The following is a 17558-nucleotide window of genomic DNA, read 5'->3' on the forward strand; positions in this document are numbered from 1 at the left end:
GCCGAGTTGAAGAAGCAGGTCAGAGAGCTAACAGAAAAGCTACGGTTGGCGGAACAAGGAACAGACAGTGCCCGGAAACAAGTTTTAGTTTTGGGATCGCAGATAAAGGCTGGGCCTTTTGGAACTGTCAAGAGTTTGAGAACTAACCCAACAGTACTTTCCGATGAATCGGTTAACCCAAGACTGGCAAAGATCTTAGAGAAGGTAGCTGTGGGGAAAGAGCTCATTGTGGTTCTTGCAAATTCAAATGTTAAGGCAATGCTCGAGGTGCAGATTGCCAGTATAAAGAAAGTGGGTATATCAAACTATCTAGTCGTGGCATTAGACGACAACATAGAAGAGTTCTGCAAATCGAATGATGTTGCATATTACAAGAGAGATCCAGACAAGAATGTGGACTCAATCGCCAAATCTGGAGGTAACCATGCTGTCTCTGGATTGAAATTCCGTATCTTGAGGGAGTTCTTGCAACTTGGGTATGGTGTTCTTCTCTCGGATGTGGACATAGTCTATCTGCAGAACCCGTTCGAGCATTTATACAGGGACTCTGATGTGGAGTCCATGAGCGATGGCCATGACAATAGAACGGCGTATGGCTTCAACGACGTGTTTGATGAACCAGCCATGGGATGGGCTCGTTATGCTCACACGATGAGAATTTGGGTCTTCAATTCCGGGTTTTTCTATCTAAGGCCCACCATTCCAGCCATAGAACTGCTCGATCGTGTGGCTGACAATGTGGCTCAGACAAAGGCGTGGGACCAAGCGGCATTCAACGAGGAGCTGTTCTTCCCTTCGCATCCCGGCTACACCGGACTGCACGCCTCCAAGAGAGTGATGGATATGTACGAGTTCATGAACAGTAAGGTCCTTTTCAAGACTGTGAGGAAGAATCCTGAGCTGAAGAAGTTGAAGCCTGTGATTGTCCATCTGAATTACCACCCAGATAAGCTCGGTCGAATGCAAGCCGTCGTGGAGTTCTACGTTAACGGCAAGCAAAACGCTCTCGATAATTTCCCAGATGGTTCTGATTGGTAAAGATATCCATCAAATCATCGCCCTTTTTCCTTCTTGATTCCATGTTTATCCTTCTTGGGTTTTGGTTTTTGTACTATGAATTTTTGTATCTTATAGCTTTAAATCTCAGAACTTTCACTTTTTTTTTGGACAGTAAGTCTGTTTTTTTTTCTCCTCTATTAATCTGGGACATGGAATATTTACCAGAAAGATCTGTGGAAGAAGGCAATCATAATACAGCTCTTGATCATCTCCTGATCACAAAATCTACAAGAGAGACAAAAAAGACAATGGAGCATCAGGACAAGACAGATTGAGGCGTTTGGCCATAACTGTGTTATCCACAAATTCTCCAGACTGATAGCAAACCAACCTTTGTGGCTCCAATTCGAATCAAAATCTATCTCTCTCTCTCTCTCTCTCTCTCTCTCTCTCTCTCTCTCTCTCTCTCTCTCTCTCTGTTCCATTCCATTGAATTCCTCGAGGAAAAAGAGACCCAGATAACAAAATACAGAATCACTGGGAAACAGTTTCGATCGAAAACGTAGGCATTTCAGTTTCTGTTCCGATTTTTCCCGCCGATTTTGGCATTGCGATCTCAACTTCAGTATGAAGAGTGTTCTTCTAGATTCGAGTTCGAGTTCTGCTTTGGTTAACCTGACCACAGATGACTCCGACATCGACTTCGCCGACGTGTTCGGTGGCCCGCCGAGGAGACGGTCCTTTCTCCACGACGTCATGCGCAAAATATGCCGATATTTCAGTCAAAGAGTTTGTTAGCAGTTAGCATATAATCAGGGATACTTTCATAATTGTGATTTGGTGTATCATTCTATTTCCTATTTCTCCTCTCACGTAAACTGTATATAGCACCATGTACTCTCTCATTTGTAAGTCAAGCAATTATTATTTTTCCAAATCACCACAGAGTTTGTATGGATTTCTTGTTATCTTTCTCTAATTCTTTAATTATTAATTTTTGCAGAATATATTTTTCCATCTGCTTAAAAATAAAACCGTAAATAACGGGCGAATATTCATATTCTTCGAGAGAAGCTCATTGGGCCAAAGCAGGCATCTAGTTGGGCTTTTGAAGCCCATCTAAGCTGTCCTCAATGGAGAAAGCCGCACAGAAAAATATCTTCCTACGAACCCTAATTTCTAAGAAGGGGGGAAATTTTTCGTAGAGGGTCTGATAGAATACATCAAACGCTTCCCTTGTTTGACACTGGTTCCTGATTCTGGAATCGATTTCCAAATCCGTTTTTTTTTTTGGTGAAGCTATTTTACTGGCTGAATCGAACCTGATTCGCTGCCTAAACCGTCTTTTTCTGGTGGATTGGAAGCTCGGGAGGCGAATATAAAGCCTATCCATTCGTTTTTCGCTAATGATAAACAAGGTTTGTCAGCTGATGTTCTGTCCATGTTTATTTCAGCTGGTTTCGGATTTGGTTTTTTGATTCTTGTTACATTGCAGGAGAATATGTAATAGCGAATGAAGAATCGAGAGAAGGTAAAAGCAGAGCCAAGAACGCGAGACCATCCAATGGAGATTCAAAAAGCAGAAAGAAACCACAAGGACAGAGAAGCTCTTCAGACAGGACAAAGATCGAGAAACCGAGCTTTCCCAGCTCATCCTCGAAGACAGAAGAAGTTAACGGAGACAGGGTGAAGGGAAAAGTGAAGGAATTCATTAAGGTTTTCAGCCAAGGAGCTTCAATCGGAACAGATGGCGAATCGCTTGGACAGAGCTTTAGATGGAGAGCTAAGGAAAACACTGCAGGGACTGATCTCAACAAGACTATCGATGAACAACAGAAACCGAATTCAGATTCTACTGCCATGGTATTTATGCTTCGGTCTTGAAAATATCTCGATATATATCTTCCTGTATCATTGTTTTTGCAATTCTTTATCTGTAATGTTATTGCAGGATCAGCATCCTCCTCAAGTGCGGGAGAAAAAGGATTCAGACATGGAGAACATGGAGAGCGGGACTCACGGTGTTTCAGGGCAAGAACGGAGACAAGAACAAAGCACAGGTGGGTTCTTGAATGGTGCATTGGATTGAAATCAGCTAACAACAACTAAAACTGTCCTGAAAGCATTGATTTTTTCGTTTTGTCAGAGCATAATGTTCATGAGGATACGGACGAGCCGTTCGATTTGAATTTCCAGGTAGCGGAATCAGAATCATTACTTCTACATTCAATAGTGCCCCCGTTCTTATGTTTCTACCGAGAATTTGAGCCGAGAATAACTGTTTAGGTGAAGGAGATAACACAAGATGAAGACAAACCCGAGAAATCCGGTGATGATGCTGACGAAATCCAGGTAAAACCTCTGCAACACCTTCACCTATATTCATCCAAAGAATGCTTCGAATTTTACATACCGAAAGTTTTCGAGTATATGCAGATCATTGATGCTAAAATCAGAAAGTGGTCGCAAGGAAAAGACGGGAACATACGTTCGCTCCTGTCGACATTACAATACGTAAGTGATTTGCTGTAGCATTCCCTAACCGTCCACATGAAATGAAATGTTTGAGATTCCTTGGTCCGCCCGATATGATTACGGTTGCGGAGAACGTGAGCAGATTCTTTGGCCCGGGAGCGGATGGAAGCCGGTGCCACTGATGGATATGATAGAGGCGAATGCGGTTAGAAGATCGTACCAGAGAGCGTTACTGATTCTCCACCCGGACAAGCTGCAGCAAAAGGGAGCTTCCTCCGACCACAAGTACATTGCAGAGAGTGTTTTCGAGTTATTGCAGGTCAGTGTCTTTGGTTATTTCATCAATGATAATAATACCACCACCATAATCCCGGTTTGGTATAACAAAAACCATGAATTCAGAAGCGATATTAATGTCATTAGGCCATATTATATATATATATATATATATATACACATATATATTCAAGGAGCCGTTGCTCGAGATGGAATTGAATTTTGTTGTAAATAATTTTTGTTTGTGGATATTATTCAGGAAGCGTGGGATTTCTTCAACTCGGTCGGACCAATTTGAGAGAAAAAAGGGTATTTGCGGTTACAAAAGGACAGTATATATACGATTAAGTGTACAGAGAGATATATTCCAAAGTTTGCAAATTTTTATTTCACAAAGAAGGAAAAATTACTGCTGCAAGGAAGAAGATGTCAACAATTGTGTCGAAACCCTATATATCTATGTGTCATTGGGGGTAGGGGTGAGCGTTTCGGGTTTCGGTTCGGTATTCAAGCGGTTCGGTTCGGGAACGGTATTTTCGGTTTTATAAAAAGTGTACCAAACTAGAACCGAATGTTAAACGGTTCGGTTCGGTTCGGAACGGTACCATTATATGAATACCAAATAAGTACCGAACTATAATATTTATACATATATTAGTGGAATATTCGAATTTTGGTTTGGAATTCATACGGTTCGGTTCGGTATTCATACGGTTCGGTTCGAGAATGGTTCATTCGGTTCCATAAAAAAGTGTACCAAATTAGAACCAAACGTTATTCGGTTCGGTTCGGTTTCGGGACGGATCGGATCAGTACTAAATTCCCGAACCGAAGTGCCCACCCCTACTTGGTGGAATCAAAAGATTTTTTTTTAAAGTACAAAAGATTTTTTTGGACCTTTGGTTTGGTTGCGGATAAATTAAAAGTTCCATGGAAAGGAAGAAGAGCAAAAGTAATGGAAGATGTATTTTCAAAGGAAAGTTAACTGCATCTCAAATTTGGTGCGAGGAGACGTATTAATTATTCGAACCATATTATTTGTTAAAAACATGTAAAAATAAACAGTTTAAGAAAACTGATTAATTATTACAATAAAAATGTGATAATAAATATGTTCAATTTTTTTGTTTGTTTGTTTGTTGTTAGTTGCGGGAAAGAGGTTGTACGTCTTAAGTGAGTGGGAGATAGATTCAACTGAGTCATAGAAAGTAGGAGTGGGAGCCGGTATTTTCGACTCGCGGTGGTTGGATATAAACGCGGATATTCCTTGTACGACGAAGATGTAGATGAATGCGATAAAGCTGAAAATTCGAATTGCAGATACGGGTTCGGGTTTTTTAATGGCGACGAGCATTAATAAAATGACATTTATATCTTTGACATTTTAATGTATTTATAATAATATTTAAATATACTTTTAAATAAAATTATCAAAATATCTTTAAAATCAATAAAAATTAACGATTTTTTTTTCAAGATTTTAGCGGATTCAAATATCCTTGAAGGGTATCATGAATTCACGAAGACAAAAACGAGATGATATTTTTCTTAAAACTACGAAGACGAAAACGAAGTATTCCTTTAGAAGTCAGGATACGCGACCGTTGCCACCCACGCGTGTAACGCTGAAAGCATTTGATCCACGTGATCTAGAGGATTTCATCAATGAAAGAGAAGACACTCGGTGGTTGTGGTGGCTCTTTATCCATATTTTTGTAATGGATAAAAGGACGATCGAACAGAAATTTTGATGGGAATGAACGAGCTAATTTATTAAAAAAAAAAAAGAAGATGAGACACTTGCATGAAAAAAAAAAAGTATATTTTTTGTGTAAACCCGCAATTTTTTTTACATATAGTTAACATATTAAAATTTTAAAATTATTTTGGTACACTTTTGAAGGACGGTCTTTTTAATTTTTCCTTTTACCAGACATAATATAATAGGTAAAATGGCAAATAAATACATCGATTTTTTAATTTCTTACTCATAAATACATGAACTTGTAATCTCCCAACAAAATACATCAATTCACAATTTTCTGGTAAATTAGTACACAGACACTAACACCGTTAACTTTGTAACAGTTTCCGATGAACGGTGCTGACGTGGTTCGCCGGATTTTCCGCGGCAGCGCCACATGTCAAACATTTTTTCACGTCATTAAAAAATTAAAATTAAAATTAACATCTTAGGATTATATATCTACAAACAATTCGTATGAAACAAAAGATGGTGGGACGATGAATATCCAATTCTGGGAGAAGAATGAATCATGAACTTACATCAACACAACATCTGAGTTGTCCTATTCTTCAACTTCAACCATGTGCCCTGCTGTTTCCAAGTGTGAGCTCCAGATCCTCCATGCTCACATCGTGTATCCTCTCCCCCTTCCCATGGCTTAACCCTTTCCCATTCTCTAGTTCAAATCCCGAGCTCCAACCCATTTCTTGAAACAGAGCAATTTGCTGAGGTGTGGGTTTCACCAGATTGAAGATTGGCGTCCAGGAGCTAGGATATGGTTGCTGAGCGAGTTTTGCAAAGCTTATCCAGCGACCGGAATCAACAGTGGAAGATTCAGAATCATCACATCCAGGTATATATATATATATATATATAGGGAAAATGACATATATACATATGCCAAATTTGTAAATTTTAATTTTGAATTTTTGATTTTGAATTTTTTGAATTTAATTTAAAATTTTATTTTTACAAATTTATAATTTTGTAATTTTTATAAATTTTAAATTTTAAATTTAATTTTTTTAAATTATTTTAAAATAATTTTTATTTTAAATGAAATTAATTTTAATTTTTTAATGATGTGGAAAAATATTTCACATGTGGCGTTGACGTGAAAAATCCGGCGAGCTATGTCATCATCGTTCACCGAAAACTGTTACAAAATTAACGGTGTTAGTGTCTGTGTACTAATTTGTCAGAAAATTACGAATTGATGTATTTTGTTGGGAGATTATAAGTTCATGTATTTATGAGTAAGATATTAACAAATTGATTTATTTATTTGCCATTTTCCCTAATATAATACTACCGAAATATTTTGAAAACTTTCAATTTTACAAAAAAAAAAAGAAAGAAAGAGAATGGCAGTGAAGGTTGAACTGATAAGCAAAGAAGTGGTAAGACCAGCCTCACCAGCACCTCGTCATTTTCGAGCGCTTCAACTTTCTCTGATTGATCAAATGACGATGAATAATTACATAGACGCCATCTTCTTCTACGACAAGACTTCTGACCAGAACCAGACCGTTGTTTCCACGGCACTCAAGAACTCTCTGTCCGAAACCCTAACCCGTTTCTACCCACTGGCCGGACGGATGGAAGGTGGTGCCTCGGTGAACTGCAGCGACGAAGGAGCTTTGTTCACGGAGGCTCGAGCTGACGTCATCCTCTCGGACTTTCTGAGATACCCTAATGCTGATTCGCTCAACCAATTAGTCATGGATCCTTCTGATTCGTTGGATCCATGCACGTGGCCGTTGCTGCATGTGAAGGTCAGTTTCTTCAGAAATGGAGGAGTGGCAATCGCCGTCAGCCTCTCTCACAAGATTTTCGACATGGATTCATTCGTAAGGTTTGTTCGTAGCTGGGCTGCTACTGCCCAGGGGCGTTCTGGTACAGTGGAGAGACCTGAGTTCATTGCCTCGACCTTCTTCCCTCTTGCCGATCTTTCATTGGAGGTCCGTCCAGATGAGAAACCTGGCGGGAAATACACGACAAGAAGATTCGTTTTCAGTCCGTCCAAGATTAAAGAGCTCAAAATTCAGGCCGCGAGCGAACAAGTGCCGGATCCTACACGCGTGGAAGCAGCCATGGCGGTTCTGTTCAAAGCCATAAAAGCATCAAGATCGAACGACAAACTCATGATGCTGCACGCCATTAACGTACGGACAAGAATTCCTCCCACCCTTTTGGCCGAAAACGCGACTGGGAATTTCCTCCACATACCTTTCCTAGACGAAACCTCGAAAAGATCAGAGAGTGAAATCCGTCAGACAGTTTCCAAGATAAGGAAAACGAAGGAGGAATTTAGCAAGATGATCAAAGGGCATCTCCAAGGGACGAGAACGATCGAGGAACTCGGTGAAAGGATAGCACTTGAGGTTTTTAGCTCGGCCCGTAAGTTAAGGAAGGAGATGATGAACACGGTGATAACGAGCAGTTGGTGTAGAATGCGAATTTACGAGGTCGATTTCGGATGGGGAAATCCAGTTTGGGTAGCTAATCATTATAGCGAGGCGTCACGGATTTGCGTATTGGCCGACACAAATGATGGCGAAGGCGTCGAAGCATGGGTTCCATTGCCTGAACGAGACATGCTCAGGCTCGAACACGACAAAGGGTTGCTTGCTTTTGCTACTCCGAACCCTAGCGTCTTGATCTAGCTTTCCAGTTACCACCAGGGCTTGCCTGATGGAATATAATAACATGTAAAATAATATCAGAAAATTATAATTATTTCTGGGTATCATCAGACTGTACTTAGATTCAGCGGCCTACATCGGTATGAAAGAATAAGAAGCTTACAAGCGTCTGAGGCATATATATATATATAGCATACATCTTAGGATTATATATCTACAAACAATTCGTATGAAACAAAAGATGGTGGGACGATGAATATCCAATTCTGGGAGAAGAATGAATCATGAACTTACATCAACACAACATCTGAGTTGTCCTATTCTTCAACTTCAACCATGTGCCCTGCTGTTTCCAAGTGTGAGCTCCAGATCCTCCATGCTCACATCGTGTATCCTCTCCCCCTTCCCATGGCTTAACCCTTTCCCATTCTCTAGTTCAAATCCCGAGCTCCAACCCATTTCTTGAAACAGAGCAATTTGCTGAGGTGTGGGTTTCACCAGATTGAAGATTGGCGTCCAGGAGCTAGGATATGGTTGCTGAGCGAGTTTTGCAAAGCTTATCCAGCGACCGGAATCAACAGTGGAAGATTCAGAATCATCACATCCAGGTATAGTAGCTGGGGTATAGAACTGGCGATGGGTCGGACTGACAGGTGCAGAAGCCGTGTAGAAAGGGTAACTAAAGGACGCAATGGCCATGGATTGCTTAGCAATGCATTCCCAAGTGGGGATCTGTTCGGGGTTTCCAGAAGTCGGGGATGATATGATATGGGTGGAGTAACAGGGGCACTGTTCAAGATTCCAAGGAGAGGAAGCGATGAAGGAAGGCCGTTTCTGAGGAACGGGAAGAATGTGGAGACGTTATTTGGTTCGCCATGAAAAGGGCTCGGGAAAGACGAGGGTGACGGGCTAACTTGGTAAGAAGGTAAAGGGCTTGGAAAAGCCGACGAAAGAGGGCTCAGGTTTTGGGACAAGCAGAGGTTCCGGCTATATCAGGCTTGCATCCCTGGTGCTCAAACAACCAAACATTACAATGTCACAATGTCACAATCACAGAAGGAGAATTATGCGAAGGCTTTGAATCAAACATTTTGATACACAAGCAATGGACTCATAACTACAATATTTTCCCATTAAGATCTACTAGAGAAATACTGCAAAGAAAAAAAAAATTAAGTAATGAGGTTTCCGAATTCTCCTAAAAGGCTAAAAGCTATTTTAGATATCTAGATCCTGTAGGTCATAAAGATCCTAAAATACAAAGAGGCAAAAACCACTCAGAAATTAGAACAAACCCTAAATTTGCTTCTCCGAATCAAAATCCGAAACGAGACCCATCAATGAAAGTAGTCGTTTATCCAATGAACTTCAGCTAAGATTGCTGTTTCCATAACTGAAAATCTCGAATTCGCTCTCGCCGTCAAAAACAAACGGATCAAGTTAAATCGAGAAAACCCATTTGAGCCAACGAGTCCAAACTCCAGATTCAACAGCAAAAACACCAAAAACAACATCAAATAAGCACAAAGAGCCCTGAGCACCTCATTGTTGTCGCAATGTTTGGACAGATGGTAACTGCCCTGAGTATATCTTCGCGGCTACGGCTCTTTTTCGCCTCTCTCTCCTCCAATTGTACTCCTTCCCTCCACGATGGCTTCTTCCGCGACGCCGCCGCTTCCGGAGACATCGACGTTGCCCCGTCCGACGTCATTCACCGGTAAAGCCCGACGCGGATCGAAACCCGATAACTTGATCCGCAAACAGATGAAATAGGTTGCTGTGGATTTCGCACGCAAGAGAAGAGTGAGTAGTGATGTCCAATTGGGTTGACCCATCTCAATCGGATCCAGCCCATTTCGGTCGGGTCGATCCAACAATAATACACACAAATTACACAATGCAGACGTAATCGTGTGGACTCGAATCTCCTATAGATAGACATTGATTATGGTATGTTCATGAACCAACTCTCAAGAAAAGGAATTATCCATTTCTTGCAACCTCGTTATGAGGGCACTTTTTCTTTTCTTTTCAACTTACCAAACAACAACCAAAAAACCAAAACTCAAACTCCATTTTTCTTGTCAAGATCGTGTTTTTATTTTGGTTCTTCCCAATTGTGTCTCGTCTTTTCAAAGATGGCCGAGACATCGATGTCCAGCCATGGTCACCAAACAAAACTGTTAGAGAGTTCACACGGAGAAAACTGTGAGTTTTGCGTTTTACCTAAACCTTCGGCATACCATTGTATAGAATGCGACGCAAACTTATGCGAAGACTGCTTCAAAATCCCCCAAGAGATTTCCCACGGTCATCACCAGGGTCACAATCTAAGACTAACGTTAACTTCAAAGCTACCCGATCCGAATGATCCGACTGCTGACTATTATGGTTTTTATTTCTTCATATGCAAAGGATGCAATTACATTTCTTATCCCCGTGGGCGTTACATATGCGACATTTGCGAGTATAGCATGTGTGTTGAGTGTGCGATATCGACAACAAGCAAGACGTCACTCGGATGGGAAATTAACGAGGAGTTCTCGCATTGGAGCGATGCCCACCAACTTGTGAGATGCAGGTTTAGAGAGTACGTTGTCGTGGTAGAACGGTTTCGATACGCTTGCATGATATGCCAGCTCTCAATGTGGGGGACGGGCTATGCTTGTCTTGAACTTAAATGCAACAACTTCATACACGAGTCGTGCATCGAGACATCTCGAGTCATGCACCATCCTTTGCACCGTCACCCTCTTACTCACCAAGTTTTCATCCTCGCTCCTTCGTATCTACGGTGTCGGGCTTGCTGGCAGCTACTCACCATGGAAAATCTAGCAACTTATAATTGCGACAAATGTAAGTTTGCATTGCATTTTCAATGTGCCGGTTCAACCCTCCGGCCCATGAAGTTTGAATCCCACGAACACAGTCTTGTAAGCGTTCTCACCGGAAACACTTCGTTTTGGTGTTACATTTGTAAAAAGCATGTCCAAAATCACGGTCTCCGTTGCATGCAATGCAAGAAGATGTTTCACGTCAAGTGTGTTTCCGTTCCGCGAGATTTGGAACACCGACATCATCACGAGCATAAACTTACTCTTATGGATGGATTGCCATACATATCTCGTAAATATATACAGAGCGAGTATTCATGTGATGTATGTGAGGGAATGATAAAGGAAGCAGCACATGTTCATGTTTATGGATGTAATGAGTGCAAGTTATATGCCCACATCGAATGCTTGCTAAGTAAGGTTAGTCCCTCTGTTCCCTTCTTATTATAAAAAAAAAATATTGCATTTTTTATTGTCACTAATCACATAAAAAGGATTACATCTATTTCAAATTTTCTAAAAATTTAGTTTTTTTGTTACATAGGAAGATGGATTTAAGCATTTTTCATCATCCTTGTGGCCAAAGAAGTATAATGATAAGCGACAGGAGGATTCCAGTCACTCAATTGACGAGGTATGAAAACTAATGAAATTCGGATCATATTATGTGTGTATATCCACTGATAGATATTGTTGATTGAATTAAACAGATAAAAAAGACGATCCATGACCATCCCTTGCGCTTGAAAGATCATGGGGCTAATAAACTTTGTCAAATGTGCATGCTTCAAATCAATGGCCAAGCCTACGCATGCGAGGATTGTCATGGCGATAATTTCTGGGTCCACGAGAAATGTGCGGCATTGCCTCAAACCTTAGACGACCATCCTTTTCATCCGAATCACAAGCTCTATCTCACTCGGCGTTCAGATACTTTCGTTGTATGTGAGGTCTGCGGATACGCTTCTCTGGGATTTCATTTCTCCTGCCGCGCTTGTAGATTCGTCATAGACGTCAAATGCGCGTTCCTAAGAGAGATCGGACAAACGTTCTACGATAAACACGATGGAAAGACCATAAAGCACGCTCTCCACCGAGGACATGAACTAACCCTTGTGAATTTCGGGACATATCAAACGGTACGGTGCTATATGTGCGGAGAAGAACTCTTAGGCCCATCATACAGCTGCACACAATGCGTAAGGTTCCGGGGTTTCCACAAAACTTGCATGGAATGGCCGAGTTTGGTCGAGGGACATCCTATTGCTCCTCAACATGTTCTTCAGCTTGATCACCCGGATCTGTGGTATCCGGAAGATCCAGAATGTTTTGCGTGTGGAGATCGAATAGAATCGTTGTTCGGCTACAAAGTTACCGGCCCAGAAAGAGGTATATTTTACCATATTGAATGTGGTAGTTCTCTGGTCCGTCCCTTAAGACGTCAAGGTCATGCCCATGAATTCTACTATGTGCACGACAAACCTTGTAAAGGTGTTCGTGGAGGTGGAAATAACGGCACGATTCTTAGATGCGCCTCTTGCCGGGAGGAAGTGAGGAATTCGTATTATCGATGTCTCAAATGCAATCTCTATTTCCATTTTGGATGTCTTCGTGATGGCGCGTGGTTACCACGGACCGCCAAACATAGACACCACGTCCATTGGCTGTCTCTCAAGGAGTACGCCTGTTATGGAGGTTACTACTGTGATATCTGTGAAGAGTCGAGATACTCTCAACATCCGTCATATGGATGTGACGACTGTGGATTCGTTGGGCATATCGAATGCATAGTATGCGAGGTACGATCTATACATTTGTCCATCTCTCATATATATATATATATATATGTATATGTGTATAGGTCTTGGAATATGCTTAATTTGTTCATGTTGTCTTATCAGGAAAACGCCTCCAGTGTGGTGCTGGAAGAGATTGAAAGTGACGGTATGAAGATTCAAGAGTGTTCGTCCGCCCCGTGAGACATTAGTCTGTTTATTTAAGGGAAAAAATCCTAAAAATTCCTAAACTTATATTTTGGAATAATATTAATTCCTAAACTTGTAGAAGTGCCTATTAATTTCCAAACTTGCAAAATTGAACAAGTTAAATCATAAACTTGTTAAACGGTTCCATATTCGTCCATAGCGTTATGCGCGCCACGTCGGATCGGTCAACTCGTTTTTTTGACCAAATAATGATATGGACATATGTGGAACCGTTTAACAAGTTCATGATTTAACGTGTTCAATTTTGCAAGTTTGGGAATTAATAGGCACCTCTACAAGTTTAGGAATTAATATTACTCCAAAATACAAGTTCAAATTTTTTAGGATTTTTGTGAATAAAATATGAATATCTTTTAATTTCTAAATTGTTTATGAATTGTTTTAGAAAAAATTATATTAAAAAGAATATTTCTAAATTAAATATATTTTTTAATAGTTATGAATATGTAATCAAACTGTGAAAACTAAAAAAAAGATAATAAAATAATATTGTGGAAGAAATGCACATCGAGCACATCACTATAATTTATTTATTTAAATAGATTATTCTAATGGCCCTAAATTAAGTTAAACCAATTGAATTAACAAAACATTTAATCAACGGTTCGTTCTTATCCAAAAACCTATTTATTTATTTATTTGTTTTGTTTTTATTCATACAAAACTTTTATTTAATTATTATTTACTTTGTTTTTTTTTTGCCAAATTAGTGGTTCTCATTTCTGGGTCAATGCTAAATTGTATTCAAATAATTTTCTTTGTTCTTTTTACTCTTCCTAATGAGATTAAAAATCATATTAAATCTCATATAATTTTTAGGATAAATGAATATTTATTCAAAAGAACAATTTTATTTTCATCCATAAATTGAGAAAAAAGAAATACAAGTGGAAAAAATATTCATTTGAATGTTGACACTTTTTTTTGGCAATATTATTAGTTTCTACCGGAAAAATATTTTTAAAAAATCCATGTCTTAATTAAGCATATAAGTTTGGTGGGTCCACGTTATTTACCCCCTTTCATTTTTTCCGAAATTTTTTTACGGAAATTTAAATAATATATTAGTATAATTTGTCTGCTTCTCAGATTACTCCAAACATTAAATTACAAAAAGAAAATTTGAAATTTTAAAATAATAAAGATAATCAAAGGCAAGAAAGAACAATAAAAAAATCTAAAAATTCCTAAATTTATAATTTGGAGTAATATTAATTCCTAAACTTGTAGAGGTGCCTATTAATTCCCAAACTTGCAAAATTGAACACGTTAAATCCTGAACTTGTTAAACGGTTCCATATTCGTCCATAGCATTATTTGGTCAAAAAAGCGAGTTGACCGATCCGACGTGGCACGTGACGTGGCGAGCCACGTCGGATCGATCAACTCGTTTTTTTTACCAAATAACGCTATGGACGAATATGGAACCGTTTAACAAGTTCAGGATTTAACGTGTTCAATTTTGCAAGTTTGGGAATTAATAGACACGTCTACAAGTTTAGGAATTAATATTACTCCAAAATACAAGTTCAGGAATTTTTAGGGTTTTTTCCCTTTATTTAAAGAACAATCTATTTATGTATCCATTTCATTGCATACTTGTATAGGATGGACGCATACTGCAAATAAATTTATGTATAACTCTATCATGTTGAAGGGATCTATTATATATATATATATATATATATTGTGAATATTAATAATAATTAGCCGTGATATCTAAAAGAGGTTCTATGTGACAAAATGAATACAGTTTTATGCATTTCAACGAATTTCGTCTTCTTTTTATTCTCTACTCAACACACACGACACCGACATCTTTTTATTTTTATTTTTATTTTTATTTTAAATGAGCTACACCATTAATTTAATTGTCCTGGACTTTTCACCTCGTTACACCAACCAGTATTAGTTGGTTTTGAAATTTGTTTCAAGACATGTTTACCATATTTTAAACATATATTGAAAATACTAAAAAGACCGGGTTAAATAGTCAAAATTTTAAATTATGAATATAGTTGGACTTAGTTGGGCCATGACTTTGTTTATCTACTTACCTATAAGCCTTTTTTTTTGGTAATTACATGTATCTTTGCTATATATATATATCCAAAACGAAGAAAGCCGGCATCATCGAATCTTAACTCTTTCAACGACACTTCTTGTCGGCTTTTTTGGCTTCGGTGCAGCTGCTGGTCCTGAATTCCTCACCAAATCCAAAACAAAGGTGAACGTTTTGGCTAATTTCCCCCGTCAAATGTTTTACATCTTGGTGTTTAAGCATGACTTGATAAATCTCAATTCCAAATTTGGATTTTTTTTTTAAATTTTTGGAGTAATTTTCTTGAAATGATAACCAAGTTGAAATGAGATTTCATCGTTCCAATAGTTATTTACGAAAAGGAAAAAAAAAAATCGGATAATGCAGGAATCGAATTTGCACTACATATTTGAACCAAAAAAAAAAAGAAAAAAGAAAGAAGCCAATATGAGAGTAGCAGTTGTCGGGGGTGGGATAAGTGGATTGGGATCTGCATATGTTCTTGCAAGAGAAGGAGTTGAAGTTGTGTTGTACGAGAGAGATGAAAACTTGGGAGGCCATGCTAAAACGGTGCGTTTCGATGGTGCTGACGTGGACCTCGGTTTCATGATCTTCAACCGCGTACGTGTTTTTTCCTCTCACTCTTTCTCTGTTTGAAATTTGAATGATTCTTTAAAAGACCAAGATCTTGCTAATCTCTTCCTCGACTCGGACATAACAGGTAACGTACCCGAACATGATGGAGCTCTTCGAGGATCTCGGAGTGGACATGGAGGTTTCAGACATGTCTTTCTCTGTCAGCCTCGAAAATGGCGGAGGACTCGAATGGGGAAGTCGAAACGGCTTCTCGAGCTTGTTTGCTCAGAAGAGCAACGTCTTCAATACCCATTTCTGGCAAATGATCAGAGAAATCGTCAAGTTTCCCGATGATGTTTCGAGATACATTGACCCTCTTGAGAGCAACCCTAATCTTGATCGTACTGAGACTTTGGGGCAATTTCTCAACTCTCATGGCTATTCAGAATTGTTTCGAAAGGCTTATCTGGTGAGAATCTTTTGCACCTTTGATCCAGATTTTCTTGCGTTTTCTTGCTCGATAAGGCAAATTAGACGACGGTTTTCTGGTACAGGTGCCGATTTGCGGTTCGATATGGTCATGCCCTTCTGATCGCGTCCTGACCTTCCCTGCTTTCTCTGTTCTTTCTTTCTGCCGAAACCATCAAGCGTTTCAGGTTCGTGTAAAACCCGAGAGATTATGCTACCATGTTCATACGTTTTATCGACGATTCTTAACTCGATCTACCGTTTTCAGCTCTTTGGAAGGCCGCAGTGGCTGACCGTTGCAGGACGTTCGCATAGTTATGTGGCAAAGGTACTGAATCCTCCGTTAAATCAACTGACGATGGACTTTTTCGAACATTACGTGTAACTCTGTCTTGGACTGAACAGGTTAGGACGGAACTGGAGCGACGAGGAGGCAGAATCAGAACAAGCTGTGATGTACAGTTGGTTTCTACTTCTGATAATGGTCGGTCCGTGCATATTCCGTCTCATGCAACTTTCTTGAGTTTGTTGCAACTTTATTCAATTACTAATATTTGGCTCACTAAATATGTAGGTGTTACTGTTAGGAATGGAGATGGCTCAGAGGAAGCATTCGATCGATGTATATTAGCAACGCACGCTCCAGATGCTCTGAGATTGGTCGGGGAACAAGCCACATTCGATGAAAGGAGGATCCTTGGTGCTTTCCAATACGTCGACAGGTATCTTATGTCGATATTCTCCGATCCGAGAGAATCGTAAAATCTGCAGAAGTAATTCATTTACATGTTCTCGTCCACTTGCTCAGCGATATATATCTCCACCGTGACAAAGATTTCATGCCCCGAAACCCGACAGCATGGGGGGCATGGAATTTCCTTGGAAGTACGGAAAACAAAGTATGCCTAACGTATTGGCTCAATCTAATTCAGGTACATAAAACAATCTCTCTCGGAATGATGAGAATGATGAATAAACGGATCATCTATAATGGTTTGAACAATCCATCAATGTGTGCAGAATCTTGGAGAGAATAGCGAACTGTTCTTCGTGACACTAAATCCCGATCATACCCCGAAGAAGACGTTGCTCAAATGGACCACTAGTCACCCTTTTCCTTCTGTTTCTGCCTGGACGGCTTCGCAAGAGTTGTACAAGATTCAGGGAAAACGTGGGCTATGGTTCTGCGGTGCATATCAAGGTGAGTATATTGATTTCGAACATGAAGATTTTTCCCGCGGCTTTTGTTTTGAACAAGAAAGAATAGTTCTTCTTGTTTCATCTAAACCTTGTCATGGGTTTTTTCTCTTTCAGGCTACGGTTTCCATGAAGACGGGCTAAAGGCAATGATCGAATGCTATACAAACTCTTTCCTTTTAGGTTCGTATTGTTGGTTTTATCGAAAGTTTTGTAACTTTCGGTGAATACAATTATCAGGCTGGTATAGCGGCTGCTCAAGGTATGCTAGGGAAAGCTGCCGCTCTTCTGAGC

The 17558-nt window shown here is 39.7% G+C and overlaps 4 protein-coding genes and 1 pseudogene across 5 annotated transcripts in view; 4 read left to right on the plus strand and 1 right to left on the minus strand.

Annotated features, from left to right (window-relative positions):
* LOC104806383 (arabinosyltransferase RRA3-like) overlaps window positions 1–1174 on the plus strand; it is a 2629-nt gene extending 1455 nt beyond the window's left edge. Inside the window, exon 3 of the mRNA XM_010531259.2 lies at window positions 1–1174. Coding sequence (XP_010529561.1) covers window positions 1–1038 — 1038 coding nt within the window. The 3' untranslated portion in view covers window positions 1039–1174.
* A 1146-nt stretch (window positions 1175–2320) lies between these two features.
* LOC104824510 (J domain-containing protein required for chloroplast accumulation response 1) lies at window positions 2321–4204 on the plus strand (the record flags this gene model as incomplete). The annotated part of the gene is made up of 8 exons (XM_010556617.1): window positions 2321–2417; window positions 2495–2862; window positions 2951–3059; window positions 3146–3195; window positions 3286–3351; window positions 3436–3513; window positions 3617–3793; window positions 4010–4204. Coding segments are annotated over 8 exons (984 nt in total), but the record flags the coding sequence as incomplete, so codon positions are not given.
* Window positions 4205–6862: 2658 nt separating this feature from the next.
* Window positions 6863–10050, minus strand: LOC104806389 (annotated as a pseudogene).
* Window positions 10051–10218: 168 nt separating this feature from the next.
* LOC104806404 lies at window positions 10219–13037 on the plus strand. Its single transcript, XM_010531293.1, has 4 exons — window positions 10219–11396; window positions 11521–11610; window positions 11687–12775; window positions 12878–13037. Exons 1-4 carry the CDS (start codon window positions 10281–10283, stop codon window positions 12953–12955), a joined length of 2373 nt encoding a protein of 790 aa, XP_010529595.1. The 5' UTR covers window positions 10219–10280; the 3' UTR covers window positions 12956–13037.
* Window positions 13038–15105: 2068 nt separating this feature from the next.
* The window catches only part of LOC104806424, a 5511-nt gene continuing 3058 nt past the window's right edge, over window positions 15106–17558 (plus strand). Inside the window, exons 1-11 of one of the 2 annotated variants that reach the window (XM_010531333.1) lie at window positions 15106–15209; window positions 15411–15644; window positions 15745–16068; window positions 16154–16255; window positions 16336–16395; window positions 16473–16551; window positions 16642–16789; window positions 16876–16999; window positions 17088–17268; window positions 17382–17410; window positions 17505–17541. In XM_010531333.1, coding sequence (XP_010529635.1) covers window positions 15471–15644; window positions 15745–16068; window positions 16154–16255; window positions 16336–16395; window positions 16473–16551; window positions 16642–16789; window positions 16876–16999; window positions 17088–17268; window positions 17382–17410; window positions 17505–17541 — 1258 coding nt within the window. In that variant the 5' untranslated portion in view covers window positions 15106–15209; window positions 15411–15470. The remainder of the gene's footprint in view (window positions 15210–15410; window positions 15645–15744; window positions 16069–16153; window positions 16256–16335; window positions 16396–16472; window positions 16552–16641; window positions 16790–16875; window positions 17000–17087; window positions 17269–17381; window positions 17411–17504; window positions 17542–17558) is intronic. The other variant, XM_010531325.1, reaches the window with a different exon arrangement.

The sequence above is a fragment of the Tarenaya hassleriana genome, unplaced genomic scaffold (genome assembly GCF_000463585.1).
Source record: "Tarenaya hassleriana unplaced genomic scaffold, ASM46358v1 Cleome1, whole genome shotgun sequence".
Classification (NCBI taxonomy): Eukaryota; Viridiplantae; Streptophyta; class Magnoliopsida; order Brassicales; family Cleomaceae; genus Tarenaya; species Tarenaya hassleriana.